At 44.8% G+C, this 14,796-nt stretch overlaps 1 protein-coding gene across 1 annotated transcript in view; it reads left to right on the top strand.

The window, feature by feature from the left end:
* Positions 1-14,796, top strand: part of adamtsl3 (ADAMTS-like 3) — a 133,128-nt gene that overhangs the window by 4,664 nt on the left and 113,668 nt on the right. The window contains exon 3 of the mRNA XM_084475755.1: positions 11,230-11,337. Within this exon, the coding sequence (XP_084331881.1) occupies positions 11,230-11,337 (108 nt within the window). The remainder of the gene's footprint in view (positions 1-11,229; positions 11,338-14,796) is intronic.

Genomic DNA, 14,796 nt, shown 5'->3' with positions numbered 1-14,796 from the left:
CAGGACACCACTCTGCCTGACCACGTGGTCTGGGGTGTTTTGACTTTCTACATGGGTGGGGGGTCCTTCTCTCTCGTTGAACTTTCACAACTTTATAATCTATTAGATCTTCACAGTGGATAGTGTCAAGCCAAAAAAAACGGTCTCACTCAGTGTCAATCACTCCTACCCCGACCGCGACCACAACACCCCCCCCCACACTCCACCACACTATACCCTCACACACCCCCCACCCGCCTCATAGCACCCTCCACAAGTGGCCCCGTACGGAGGGGAAAACCAGCCGAGACAGGGAGCAATTAAGATATCCATCTAGAATAATGGGATTTCCAAGGCATTGGCCGGCGAGTGGGGAGGGGGGAGGCTAGGGGCGAAGAGGGGGGGGGGGGGCTGGGGGGGGAGAGACAGAGGAGGAGTTGGGGGTCGGCGCCTGTTCTCGCCGCGGCCGCTGTCACCGTGATGTCACCGGGTTAATGGACAGCATCGGGAGTCTGCGTTTATTATTCCATCCCGGTGTTGTTCGTGGGCGGTCAGAGGTGGCGACGGTGTTATGTTCCCGATCATTATTATTATGATTGTGGTTGGCTATTGTTTGACCCGCACCGACCTGACCGGCCTGCGTGTTATTCTTATTCAACACGACGGTGACACGTGTAGATGAAGAATGCATAGCTTCTCCCGGTCGTCTATTGACATGTTCAGAGCTCATTTAAACATCAACCGTGTCCGTTTATGACATCTGTTTTATCAATCAATCAATCAAGTTGCTCACAAGAACACACGACCGCATATCGGAACACCCTGATATCCTGCATGCCTCTACCAAGCATCCTCCTCTTCCCTAGCCTGGGAAAGTAAGAGACAAGCGACTTTGTTAGGCTTCATTTGCTCTTTTTACCATCACCGTTAACCGCCATTAACCTGTAATGTCTCCCCTGACCCCATTCACCCCCCCCTCCCCCCGCCTCCCTCCTCATCCCTCCACCTCCCTCCTCCTCCCTCCACCTCCACCTGCTGGGATCTGCAGGGTTTTCAGATGAAGGCCTAAGTCAACAGGAACGTCTGAATGTGTTTAAGCAAGGGATGGGAAGCAGTGGGCTAATGTTAGAACAGGCTTTAATACAACACGCGTGGTCAGTGTTTGGGTGGGAGTCGGGGAACGTCAAGGGGAAAGTGTGGAGGCAAAATGCGTGATGCATGGATCTGTGGTTTGGATTCAGTTGGATCTGTTTTCATCCAGAATCCTGCCGGATGATGTAGGTACAGGATGTCACACGTTCAGAGATGGGTTTCTATTTGGAGGACATTTGTTATTTGACTACAAATACATGTGCACGTCTCTCCCGGGAACTCACATTGACGCGCACATGCACACGCACACACACACACACACACACACACACACGCACGCACACACGCGCACACACACACACACACACACACACACACACACACACACACACATGCACACACACACACACACGCACGCACACACACATCCACACCACCAGTTATGGATCAATGGCAGTGTCTGGACTTTCAGCTAAATGGTAGAAGTGAAAAGATCACTTGTCTATTAAATCTTGTCTATGAACACACACACACACACACACACACACACACACACACACACACACACACATACACACACACACACACACACATACACATACACACACTCAGCCAAGCAGCCACCTCTGCACCCCCCCCTCCCCCTCCCATTTCACATAATATTGCACCCTCAATTTTGAGAGGTAGAGGTAGAAAGAGAGAGAGAGAGGAAGAGAGAGGGAGAGAGAGAGGTCTTCTTTCACGGGCGTTGGACACTGGTTGCCATTCAACAGAGCCCCCTACTCACCACTCACTACCCCCCCCCCCCCCCCACCCGAGCTCTCGAGAACCCCTCCTGCACCATTCCTCCTCTTTTCCCACCGTATCTTGCCTCTTGGTGGACTTTTAGTATATATATTTCTCTATCACCCAGAGCTCTCTCTGTCACTCTCTTTCTGTCTCTCTCTCTCTCTCTCTCTCTCTCTCTCTCTCTCTCTCTCTCTCTCTCTCAATCTCAATCTCCCTCCCCTTTCAACCCTCATTCTTAAACCCCCTCTCTCTTCCCTCTTTCTGTCTCTATCTGTCCCACGCGTCTCTCTCTCTCTGGGGCTGTATTTCTCTCTTCTCCTGCTGTAGTCCTCTTCTACTGCTCTCGCTCTCGTTCGCTCTATCTCAATCCATCTATGTCTCTATCTTCACCATGGCCTGTGTCGTTTTTTCATTTTTTGGTGGAGCCGGTAAAAGCTCCTCAGCTCTCCTCCCATTAAAATGTGAAAGAGCAGAACCCTTCTCTGAAGAGCTGCTGCACACACACACACACACACACACACACACACACACTCATGCATACACACACACACACACACACACACACACACACACACACACACACACGCACACACATAACGCCAAGACTAGATGGTCTCTCATTACAGCTATCCATCACATTGGAAGAGCCTAGTGGAAGCATTGGAGATAAGACAAATGTGCGTTTTTGGGCTTTCGTGTGTGAGAGAGTGTAAGAGAGTTTGTCAGGTGCACAGATGTGGAACCAAATACTGTTCAATTCGACCACAGCAGAGCCAGACCACAAAAAATAGGAGCTTTTATAACCAGAGAGTGTAGTGAAATATTTAAGTTAAACACAAATCACACAAATGCACAAATCTGGACGGAATCTTTCTTCCCAAAACAAACAAAAAACCCAAAAGGAATCGCTGAATTATGCTTTACACAGACACTGCTCTGTGAGAGTTTAACCCGTTTGGCTGTAGACGGCGATCTATACTTGAGATCATTCACTTCCAGCACACAGCTCCAAAATGGCTGAGCCACTGAACGTGCTGATGAGAACACACCTTGATGCGAGCAGGCCTAGTTCCTCGAAGCCCAGCGATCAATACAGGCTTTTTTTTTTTGTTCTGACTTCTCGTCCAACGCTTTGAAAAAAATAGCCCTCCATTGAATGTCGATCGGCGCCCACCAGCACATATCAGATTTGAGTCATGAATAAATCAGGGGTTGTGTGGGGCGTGCTGCATGAGAGCATGAGCCAAACCATGAATCACCATCGTGATAAAAACAAATTACGCTTTTATCAGTTTATAGAAATATTTATTGTGAGCACTGGGCCTGGACTCCTCTGCACATTTGTCGGCCATAATTGTGAGTTCATTTGTTCTCGTTGCGTACTTTATACGTTTGTAATTGTTTTCTCACCGGCGCCATTCGTTCTGACCGGACAGGTGGTTGTTGACGGTCGTTAGAGATGAGGTATAATTAACTTAAGGATGATTAAGTAACCCTGTGGCGGTGAGATGGGGCATGCGGTGAGTGATGACGATGTTTAGTCAGTGCTAAACGTGGCTGTTGATCAAATTCAACCAAAACGACTTTGCTGAACTTTGTTGTGGAAGTGATGCGCCCCCATGCCACCTTTCCAGGCTACCATTTTCGGCACATCCTGTTGATGGGCCCCTCAGCGTTTCAGCTCGGCTGTCAGTGTGATGAGTCTTAAAATAAATGCCAGCAGCCAGTGTGAAGCTACACTGTGCTCCATCAGAGGCCAGCGTGGAGCGGGGTGGAGAGGTAGCAGTGCTGTTAGCGTCGGTAGCATGGTTTTAGATTGTCGTGCGTGTGTGGAATACACGCAGATTTATGGTTGTTTATGGTTGATTTATTTCTTTGTGAAGCGTCCAATATAGTGTCCCGACAGATTGGAGGTGACCTATCAAATCAAATGTAATTCATCATACTATATCATTTTACAATGTTGTATGTGTTGCATTTGTGCTGTATTTACTACACAAGAGCCCAAGCTCACCCACTGTATCACCGTGCTAGCATTTTACTGAAACAGTGTGTATGCACAGTATGTCCATGGTTGCCCACAGTGCACTACACTGGAATGAAGGACTCATTCAATGATCTCAATAATCCAGAGGCTGCTGGATCTATGTTCCGAGTATTTTTGCTTCAAGGCAACGAAGCACAACCTGCCGTTTTTTTTATGGGATCACCTAATTCAATTCGTTTCTGTAGGACTGACTAGGCCATTCATCCTTCTAACCTCTTGAACCCCTCTCTGTCTGTTATTCACATGCACAAATGAGCACACATGCACACATGGTCAAGCCTGCCTGGGTGGAATAGGAGAAGTACATTCAAGAACATGATCAGCACTACCTTGCATAAGGCGCTATGCTTATGCACTTGGTTCATGTTTGAAGCGTGACCTCAAAAAGGAATAGAATCCTATTACTTTCAGCGGTTCAAAGGGCTGTATTTTTCCATTTGCTTTTGATAACACTCAAGTCCATCAGGAAATTCCAAAACATTATTCTGGTACTGCCCCACGACATGGTCGTGTGTACTCGTGTGGCTTCACAGGTTTCAGACAAATAGAACACAACTTTAGTGAGCGTCACAATGATTTGTGCGTCCTTCTCAAGTGGCACCTTGTGGATCCTTAAGCAATCCTCTCTGGTTTGATTGGAAGGGCTGGATATGAGAAAATGCGCGCACACACACACACACACACACACGCGATACACACACACACACACACACACACACACACACACACACACACACGTATTAACAAAAACTAAATGATTCAATGGTCCTCATCGAGTGCACCCAGTTTTACATCATCAGTTTATTACATTTTTTAAGAGAGTTGTTACGCTACATGACTTTTATTCACTCTGCTGCTGAATAAGGATGATCACTTACTTTCTACACCAACTGAAATGCATACTTACTTATCCAATCATTTGTCTCTAGTGACTAAAGGGGAATGAGCTATTTTGGAAATGAATTTAGCAGTATTCAGCTCTCCAATACTTTGGTATCTTTGCTTTTGATTCCTTCCAGGAACTATAAGGAAGGCTGGCAAAGGGCTACATATAGATAGAGGGATTGGGCAAAGTGTGAGACAGACGTGATCTTATCATAGAAGCCCATTGAGTTTCCTCAGTCAACCTGAAGTGTTTTTCAGAAAATACTTCACGGGATGATTGCAGCCTTAGGCCTGGATTTATCAAGAATGAATATCCTGATATTCCTTTCGGAAAATGTACTGATTATTCAAAGCTTGACAAAAAGTATTCAGGCAGCTATATTACTGACAAATCTGAAACAGATCTCATTGTATAACAGTGAAGGATTTCTCAACGTATGGGGTGAAACAAAGTTGTGTGTCTACAGGAAAGTAACATGTAAGAATCCACCACACATTTATTTTTCATTTTGTTTACATTGATTCCATAACAGGTCTAAGGTCTGCTGTCTATTTTCAGCAAACACTTTCTGTATTTGATTGACAGTCCTAACGATGACAATGGTCCGTGAGTGCCATCAGGGGAACTTTCCCGGGGAGGTTCACCCAGAAAGTGTCAGGTCCCCAATTTACACACAATGTACATTTATTTCGATGTAATAAGCTGTCAGGTACTGTTCTCACACACAAAAGGTCTCAGTGTAGCCCATCACAAAGGGCTACTATTACACACACACACACACACACACACACACACACACACACACACACATACACACACACACACACACACGCACACCCACACAGACCACAGACAATTTATCTCCTACTGTAGGAACAAAGGTGTAAAACAAAAGTTTTACACCTGCTAAAACCAAGAGTTTGACGGTCAAGCGGTAACGTGCATGTACATACACAACATTCCTGTGTGTATGTGCACACGCACACGCACACGCACACACACACACACACACAAAAGCACACACACATGCACACCACTTTAAAGGTGTGTTGGACAGATAAAGCTGTGGTAGCAAGAGTGCTGTTCTTTTTTTGTATTTAATTTCCTACTAATAATGTACTTGACCACCAATAATGATTCGTACTGCAGCTTTGCTCTCAGATTGTATTAATTTTTTTAGTGACTCCAATTAAAACTCCTTTGATCGTCCTCAGCATCCCTTATAAGTACCTGGATAACATTGTGAGCTAGATGACTAAATGTAAATGTAACAACTAAACGGCAGTTGTTTAGTTTATTTATTTTTTCTTGGCTATGCACGCAAAGTACTTAACTGTCCTTCTCGTATTGGAACTCACAATGAATTCCGTACTGATTGAGAAATGCATTCCTACTCCCCTATTCTATTTGTACATCTGGACCAAATCAAATCCATTAATAATCAGGCCGATCACAGATAATATCACAACTAAACCAATACATATACGATAACACATCATTACAATCCTGGACCTTGTAAATGGACGTCTGAATTTCGACCAAGCTCCCCCCTCAGACTAAATATCAACATCCTATTTGTTTTGAGAATCCATACAGGGCAGCGGAAACCTAGAATCTGGATTAGGATTCTCCAGAGTACCGCGGTTTGTTTTTGCACCACCACCCCCCAGACGCGGTTCACAAGTCTTTATCTCCAGACCTCTATGGACCCTTTTTCTCTCCGTCTCCTATCTTGTGAATGCAGTTTCTGTCCCTCGCTCTCACCACTGTGCACCAACGCTCTCTGTGAAACATCTGCTCCTGTGTGTGCGTGTGTGTGTGTGTGTGTGTGTGTGTGTGTGTGTGCGTGTGTTTCATATGTGTGAGTGTGAGCCTTGTTCCTTTGTCTGGTACTCTACCCCCCCCCCCTCCTTCCACCACCCCCTCATGTGAAGGAGCCAACTGATCCAGGGGGACACGGAATAAGCCTGCAGCAGCAGAAGCCCTGGGGTAGGGGACGAGGGTGGGTGGTGGTGGTGGTGGTGGTGGGGGGTGCAGAGTGGACCCTCTCCTGATACTGTCCTTCCACTGATGTGTAACCTCTATTAGAGAAAGTGCTTTAATGGCTGGACGCTTCGCCCCGAGTCACTAACTTCAAAGTGGGACCACCTTGGTGTGTGTCTGTGTGTGTGTGTGTGTGTGTGTGCATATTGTGTCCAGATCGTGCACTACACATAACGGTAAGCGTAGACCTGTGTGTTTGTGTCTGTGAGTGTGTGTGTGCATGTGTGTGCCTGCATGCATGTGTGCATATGCATTACTTAACATCACTGCGTAAACAGAAAGGGCATCAATTATTGATCGCTGTGTGTGTTCACATCAATGAAGTCATGTGGGAAAGACGTTGAGGGTTTAGGGTGTTGGTGTGCTTGTGCACGTTTCAGCATTTTTGCATCATTTTGTGATCATTAACATCTGAGTTACTTCTCCCACTCCTCCTCCCTTATGAGCAATAAAGAGATGAAAAAAAGAGGGATTAGAAGACTTCTTTAAGAAAAATGTGGTTGAACTTAGATATTGATTTCCTCAATATTTGAGAAGTAGGATAAACAGGGGAGAGATCTTTGTACACCTGATCCCAATCATGTATTGATTATAGTAAAGAGTAGAACGTGAGACAAGTCTGAGACTTTCATCTAACAAATCTAAGAAGTGTATCCACAGATATTCAGTTAATACCTAATACAATTAATATGAAGGTATGTATGTAGAAATGTCCTTTGCCACATACCTCCTAGGTGGCTGCCACACCCCACCTCCCCCGATGACCAGGACACAGGGGGATGATGTTCTAACCGGTGTATTTCAAAATGTTAGTGTTTTCCTGCTGCCACAGTCTCTGGAGTGTGTGTGGGGATGACTGGGTTAACCTGTGCACATCGATTGCTTAACGCACAACAGGTGTGCAGCCTCAGCCAACCCACCCACAAAACACCACACTGTAATGATTTAAATTAGCCGTAAAAAGAAAAATCAATACTCAACAATCACTTTAAGAATTCACCAAACTGTGAAGCGCTTTTAGTTCCAAGTTTCAATTAAATAAACGAAAAATCCTCCTAGCTAATTGGAAACCTCTGTGAACACAGTTGTGGTTGCCCTTGAGCATGTATTGGACAAAGTTACTTTCCTTGACATGACATCTATGCCTTTCCATTGTTTTTGCACTTACTCAATGGTGTTTGAACGCGGCATGTGCATTAAATTACGTGAATTATGTGCAAGTTAGCTAAAGGTTCTGTAAGTTGTGCATACTGGAGGTTAATAAACCATATCTAGTGCATCACATTTGCATGAATTGTTTGCCTTTAAGGGCAAACCTTATCGTATTAGATTATGTGAAAGTGGAGACATAATTGAGGCAGTGCATTCAATTGTTGGTAACATATAAAGACTCATTTGAGAGCTTGCACTGCACAAAGTTTTCTTATAGCTGAGACTCTAGGAATGAAACACCTATACCTCTACCATGTAAGAAAATGTAGATAACTCGTGGCACTGTGAGATTGAACCATGGTTATCTCATAGGAATTACCATTGAGATGAATGAGAAAATGCACAAAATCTCTCTCTGTTCTTGTGCTCATTTTCACCAGGAGTTGTTAACGGGATACAAAGAAGATCTCATCTTGAGTTTGCCTTTGCTCTGGGCGTGTGTGTGTGTGAAGGTATGGACACCGGACGCTGTGTCTGTGCTGCAGTGTCGGGACATGGCTGGCTGTGTTGGGCCCGGGGTCCAGACACACAGCAGTGTGTTACAGCTGGTGGCGGGAGAGTGAAGGAAGGGCGCTGTCACGCAGACTGCCAGGGATTGTCTGCATTTAAACACGGTCGACCCATCTGTAAATCATTGGAAAAAGACAGTAGTGTGTTTAGTTACTTGTCATGTGACATATGCCGTTTCCCCATTGCCGTCTTTGATTATTATTGTTATTTTTTGGTTTGTTGATGTAATAATAACTTAGTTGACAGATGCATTAATCCATAGCGACTGGAATTCAGATGAATGTCATTGATTTGGTATTCATTTAGGACTGCTGCCATTGAGTATCCAACCCAGTATCTCAACTTCACCGCTACAGTTTTCCAGTCACGCAACTTTGCGTGTGGATGTGCATGAGCAGTTCGATAAGTTGTGTTCCTCCCAAACACTTCCAGTTTTACAGTGGACACTGAAGTAAATGAATAGATTCTTTTGAAAATCTGGTTTTAATATGATACATCCCTTGGGTTTAGCACGCGAGTCCACAATTACTTTATATACTGTGCTGCAATTTACAGATTGCTGTAAGGTATATTTTAAATGCAAAAGCGCCATCATATATACAGTACTTTTTCTCTGTGAAACAGAGGTTTTTTTTTAATTTAATTTTTATATAAATGACAGTAGTCATATTAATACACCTAAAATAAATATTATAATATCACATAATTATATAATTCCACAATATGAATTCTTAATATAGTGAGCTGGTGGGTGGAAGATGTTTTTTTCAAAAATGTTCTGCCAAAAAAGCAGCAGCCAGTGTTTTACTCTTTTTTTTTCTCCCTCTGGAAATATTGCATAAGTTCCATCTGGAAATGATGCGAGTCCATAATGTGTTCTCAATATCTTTTGGATTAGCAGAGTGAGAGCAGCTCCCACCCCTTCACCCCGCTCCATTAGCTGCCATTCTGCTGGTGAAATAGGATATACGTCTAGATCAGAATATCAGACAGTTTACAAACAAATGCATACAAACAAGTCCATCGATGTTATTGCTTTCAGTGATGCTGCCCAGAATCTGGACCGGACTTTGGGGACAGCTTGATTTCAGAGAATAAGGGGAGGGGGAGGGAGGGAGGGAGGGAGGGAGACGAGGGAGGAAGGGAGGGAGGGAGGAAGAGGGAAGACGATGGAGCAAGAGGAGGAAGTGAGAAGACGGAGAGAGACTAAGAAAGCTATAGAAGAGAAGAGAGAGAGAGGGGGGGAGCAAGGAGGAGCGATAGAGGGAGGAGGAGAAGATGGAGGGGGAGAAAGAGGGATACAGATTATAGATAAAAATAAATATATGAGAGAGAGAGAGAGAGAGAGAGAGAGAGAGAGAGAGAGAGAGAGAGAGAGAGAGAGAGAGAGTCAAGGGGTTAGTAAGTGATGGAGGAGTGCCAGTCCTTAGATGGTCCTCAGGGAAACACATACCACTAGCACTTGTTTCTAAGTGGCTTTAAAAGCCTGCTTGTGAGAGCAACCCCCAACTGTTGGGTCTCTGTCTCTCTGTCACTCTTTCTGTCTCTCTCTCCCCCTCTCTCTCTCTCTCTCTCTCTCTCTCTTCCCTCTGTTTCTCTGTCTCTCTCTCTCTATCTCTCCCCCCTCAGTTTCTCTGTCTCGCTATTTCTGTACCTCTGTCTCTGTCCCTCTCTCTCTCTCTCTCTCTCTCTCTCTCTCTATGTCTATCTGTCTGTCTCTCTGTCTCTGTCCCTCTCTCTGTCACTCTCTCTTGGTCTCTCTCTCTCTCTCTCTTTCGGCCTCCCTCAATCTCCTTCTACCCCTTCCTCTCTTCCCATCTCCTCTCCTCTTATTCTCTGTCCATCCTGACTCTTTCAATAGTTGTTTCTCCCTCTTGACCTCTCTCTCTTTATTTTTCGCTGGTGTCGCTCTTTCTTTTTTTCTGTTCCCATAGTGGTTACCAGCACTCCAAACACAGTTAGGTCTATACTTACTCACTCGTCTCCTCCATCCTCTCTTCCTGCGCTTAATGTGGATTTGTGCTGATCGTCCAATATCTGCTTTAGCAAAATCAAAACCCACCATAGATTCTACAACTCAGACCAAAATGGATACAACATATTGACACTGTTGTGAAGCTGTTTGTCTTGAAGAGTTGCTGATTGTTGGGAATTTTTTGATGAATCAGCAGCAGATTTGTGTGTGTCTGTGTGTGTGTGTGTGTTGGGGGGGGGGGGCTGAGCAGAATTATTCAGTATCAGGTGTCTAGAAAGGACCATGTTGTTGTCCGGGTGTGCTGAGAGAAAAGGGACCCAGAGCTGGATGAATGGCCCGACACCAGGGGCCACTGGTGGGGGCCCTCATGTACTTTTAGTTGATGTGTGTGTATGTGTGTTTTAAATCTGTGCACGTGCGCACGGTCGCCTGGAGAGTCAGGCGCCCACTCAATCTTTCTGTTCACGTTTCAGCGGGTGTGTACGTGCATGACTAGTAGCTTTATTAATATTAAAAGTATGCCGGGATGCTTCTGTGTGTGTGTGTGTGTGTGTGTGTGCTTGAGTGCCTGTTTTTATGCACAGCTGTTATTATTATTGACTGTTTTGGCCTGGATAGTGTTCCACTTACACTGTGTGTGTGTGTGCGCATGTGCGTGTGTGTGTGTGTGTGTGTGTGTGTGTGTGTGTGGACCAGTCCCAGGGCGCTGCTGTTTTCCTGCCAGAGTTCGCCCTCTCCCCACAGGGCAGCTTCCTGCAGGACGCCACAGGAGAGGAGTACCTCACCTACAGATACGATGACCAGGTAGGCACACACACACACACACACACACACACACACACACACACACACACACACACACACACACACACACAGACACACACAGACACACACGCACACTCATTTACACTCTCTATCTCTCTCTCTCTCTTTCTCTCTCTCTCTCTCTCTCTCTCTCTCTCTCTCTCTCATATAAGACTCTAGATTCTAACAAAACAAGTCTTGCCATATTTGAGACCACACAGCTCTAGTACAACTTCATTAAAACACATTGATGCAAAAGCAAAACTCAACGTGAAATTGCTCTTTTTGGAGACCGATGGTGAAACATGTGGAGGATGAGGAGTCTCTTTACGCCACAGCCTGTTTTGGAACATCGGGTTGCCGTCCCTACATGGGTATAATCCAAGTTTTTTTTGCCGCTCTATTATAATGCAAGGTTCAGATATGTTTAATATTGGGGTGCATGTATTCATTGTTGAGTCTTCCCAGCTCGCTCCACTCTGAGCAGTGGTTTCCTGCCAAAGCACAAATGAGATGAAATGAGAAGCCAACTCTTTCCCTTCTTGTTTGTTTACATTACTCCTTCCTGTCTCTGCTTTTAATGATGAAATACTGGAATATTTCTACCCAATAGGGTGTGTTTATTTGGATGGAGAAGAGGGCAATTGTGCATTTGCTTGTGCAGAAGCTCTCGTTTCATAGCCAAGTTAAAATTATATTCATTCAGATATGAGGATAAGTAATACAAATGCGCTAATTGCCGATGCTGCTACTGATGTGGCTTTCACTGTCTTCCTGGAGTGCTGTGTGCTCCGTCGGGTTGGAAAATGTGGTGATTTGCTCTACATTGCTTTTGTCTGTGCAGTGTCTTACAATTGGGGAAATTGTGTTCATATTTGTGTAATGCTGCAACCAAAATAAGTTAATCGTAGGATGTAGCAACTTAGCTTCTCACTGCGTACGGGCAGACAGTCTTTGGGTGCTGGGGATTTAACCCAGAAACTTCCGGCTGGGAGTCGAACACTCTCACTATCCTACCATGCAGTATTTGCTGGATTATTGCTGTCTCTGCATGCGTGCACCGACTCAATACCATCCATTTTTCTCCTCTTCACCTCTGCAGTTAACCATCGGTTTGAATCAATGTGAGCATCACACGCTAGGAACATTCAGTTCAGAAGAACATCTCTCATCTCATGTTTCAGAAGAGCCTGTTGTGTTTTAAAAAGCCCAGACCCGCCCACGGATATCACACAAGAGGTCCTCAACTAAAAAAGAGAATAACTTTCCTTTGAATAGAATTCCATCAGTTCCCCGGAATGTCCTGCCATGTTTTTTGCAAAGCAAAATGTTCAGGCCTTGTTAACGTCCTTCGCAGTACACAGTGTGCCAATACCACTGTTTAATCTTTCCCATTTGTATTTTCATATCAAGGCCATAACAGCATACACATATCGTGTTAGCTGTGGCTTTGCAATAATATGAACAGTTTTTGGAATTGAGGGCAATGGCATCAAAGTGCTATATTTTTCCGGAGCCCTGTTCTATTGTCTCTTTTCATCGTGCTCACGAACAAGCTTCCCTCTGTAAAATAATGTATTTGTCTCAAAAGTTACCACCGCCTCTCAACAATGGGCGGAAATGTTAAGTGAGTGTGGTAGCCACCCACGCTTTGCCCCTCTGCTCTTCCATCACAGAGAGTTAACACTCAGAGAGTTCGGTGGTACCCAGATGCATTGTGTGAACTATGAGTCGGGCCCCTATCTCGTTCTGTTGTTCCCTCATAGGCTGCAGGCAGAGGTGGTGTCTGAGTTAATTGGGGTCAGTGCTCGCTGCGACTAGTTCTGCGACTAGATACGTAGTACAATGGGGTCTATCACTTCCGGATGGACCACAGCAGGTCAAGGTTGTGGTCCATCTTGCGCATTGTGTTGTTTGTTGTTTTCTGCGTCTGTTTGTATCGCTAAGTGTATGTGGGTGTGTGTGTGTGTGTTCAGTTTTACATGTATTGTATAGTTTCCGGTGCTTTGTTGAAAGTTTCGACTCTACCCACGGAATCTGCGATTCACTAAAATACGTTTTTTATTCAAGCATTTCATATTTGGTTGGAGCCTCGGGGCGAAAAAGCTAAGTGGTGAAGTCAAGTGCAGAGCCCGAGTCAGTTAGCACTCAAGAGACAAAACAAAACTCTTGTCTCTTCTCTGTATCTTCTTTCCAAGCACACAGAACTATCTGGGTCTCACTGTATTTATCCCATGTCCTGGAAACAGGCCGCTCCACCTTTTAACAACACATAAATAAGCTATCAGAGCCAGCCATGAGCGGCTATATTAGACTACTCTTAAACACAGCCAGCCCGGCCCCATGACAAATTCTTTCTGGTGGCACGGAAGAGGAGCTCCACCGCAAATAGCCGGTGTCACGGGCAGCAGGCCTGATCACAGGCCAGGCGATATGGAAGTCACCCCCTGGCTCTGCAGTGTGAACCACAGACCTACTTCAGTATTCACAGTAGTACAACACACTGGTGGACGGCAAAACGGACACAGGTCGTGTTTGTGGAACGCTGTCCTGACCATGAAGTAGACTCATTCAAGTAATCGTATGTGTGTAAAATAAATAAATAAAAATAATAAAAAATGAATGCAATTTAAAACACAATCCATTTAAAATACCATTAGTCCATCAGACTTTAGATGTTAGACACATTTATATATTTTAGGTTGTTTTGGGTTTTTTGCTTACAAGTTTATTGAATTTGGTTGAGGAGGTGAGCTACTTCTGCTGCTATAAAACCTGAATTTGCCCCTTTTGGATTAATACAATATTTTTTTATTATCTTATCTTATGAACTAGATCAATTGAAGGAAATGGAATATGTTAGCCCATGAAATTTAATTTATCCTCCCATCCATAGCTATCCATAGCTCCATTCCACAGAGGGAAACGGCGATCCTTTCTGCGCTCCAAGGACGGAGAACATTTTAACAACCGCTGAGAACCACTTTAGGGTTGTTATTTTAGTGCATCCCTTTATTCATCGCATACAGACAGGGACTTACTTCCATTGTGGCCCAGCATCACAAACATCAATAGCGGTTTGATATGGGAAACAATTTGGGCAGTCATAAGACGTTACGGGATCGTTTATGACTGATAACTCTCCCCCGCTGCTCTCTGGACTTGCTGCTATGACAGGACGGATATTAATTTGCTGCACGTCAACACGTCACCGGCCAAGTTCCATTTGGTGGACGCTGGCGAGGCCTCTCAGTTTAAAATGGATTCCAGAGAACGAAAGAGAGAGAGTAGGGAGTGAGAGAGAGAGACCAAGGAGCTGTGTTAGCATGGAAACCTTCTATAACAGTCCTGACTGTCAGGTTCAGTTGGGTTGAATTATCTGCTGGACAAATACAGCTAAACGGGCAGAATTTGCCTTAATTCAGCCCAATGTTATTGTTTATAAAGTTGCTATGTCGA

This window comes from Micromesistius poutassou (genome assembly GCF_964030765.1).
Source record: "Micromesistius poutassou genome assembly, chromosome: 12".
Classification (NCBI taxonomy): domain Eukaryota; kingdom Metazoa; phylum Chordata; class Actinopteri; order Gadiformes; family Gadidae; genus Micromesistius; species Micromesistius poutassou.
The sequence above is the reverse complement of the archived record's forward strand: the minus strand, read 5'-3'. Positions and strand labels throughout refer to the sequence as shown.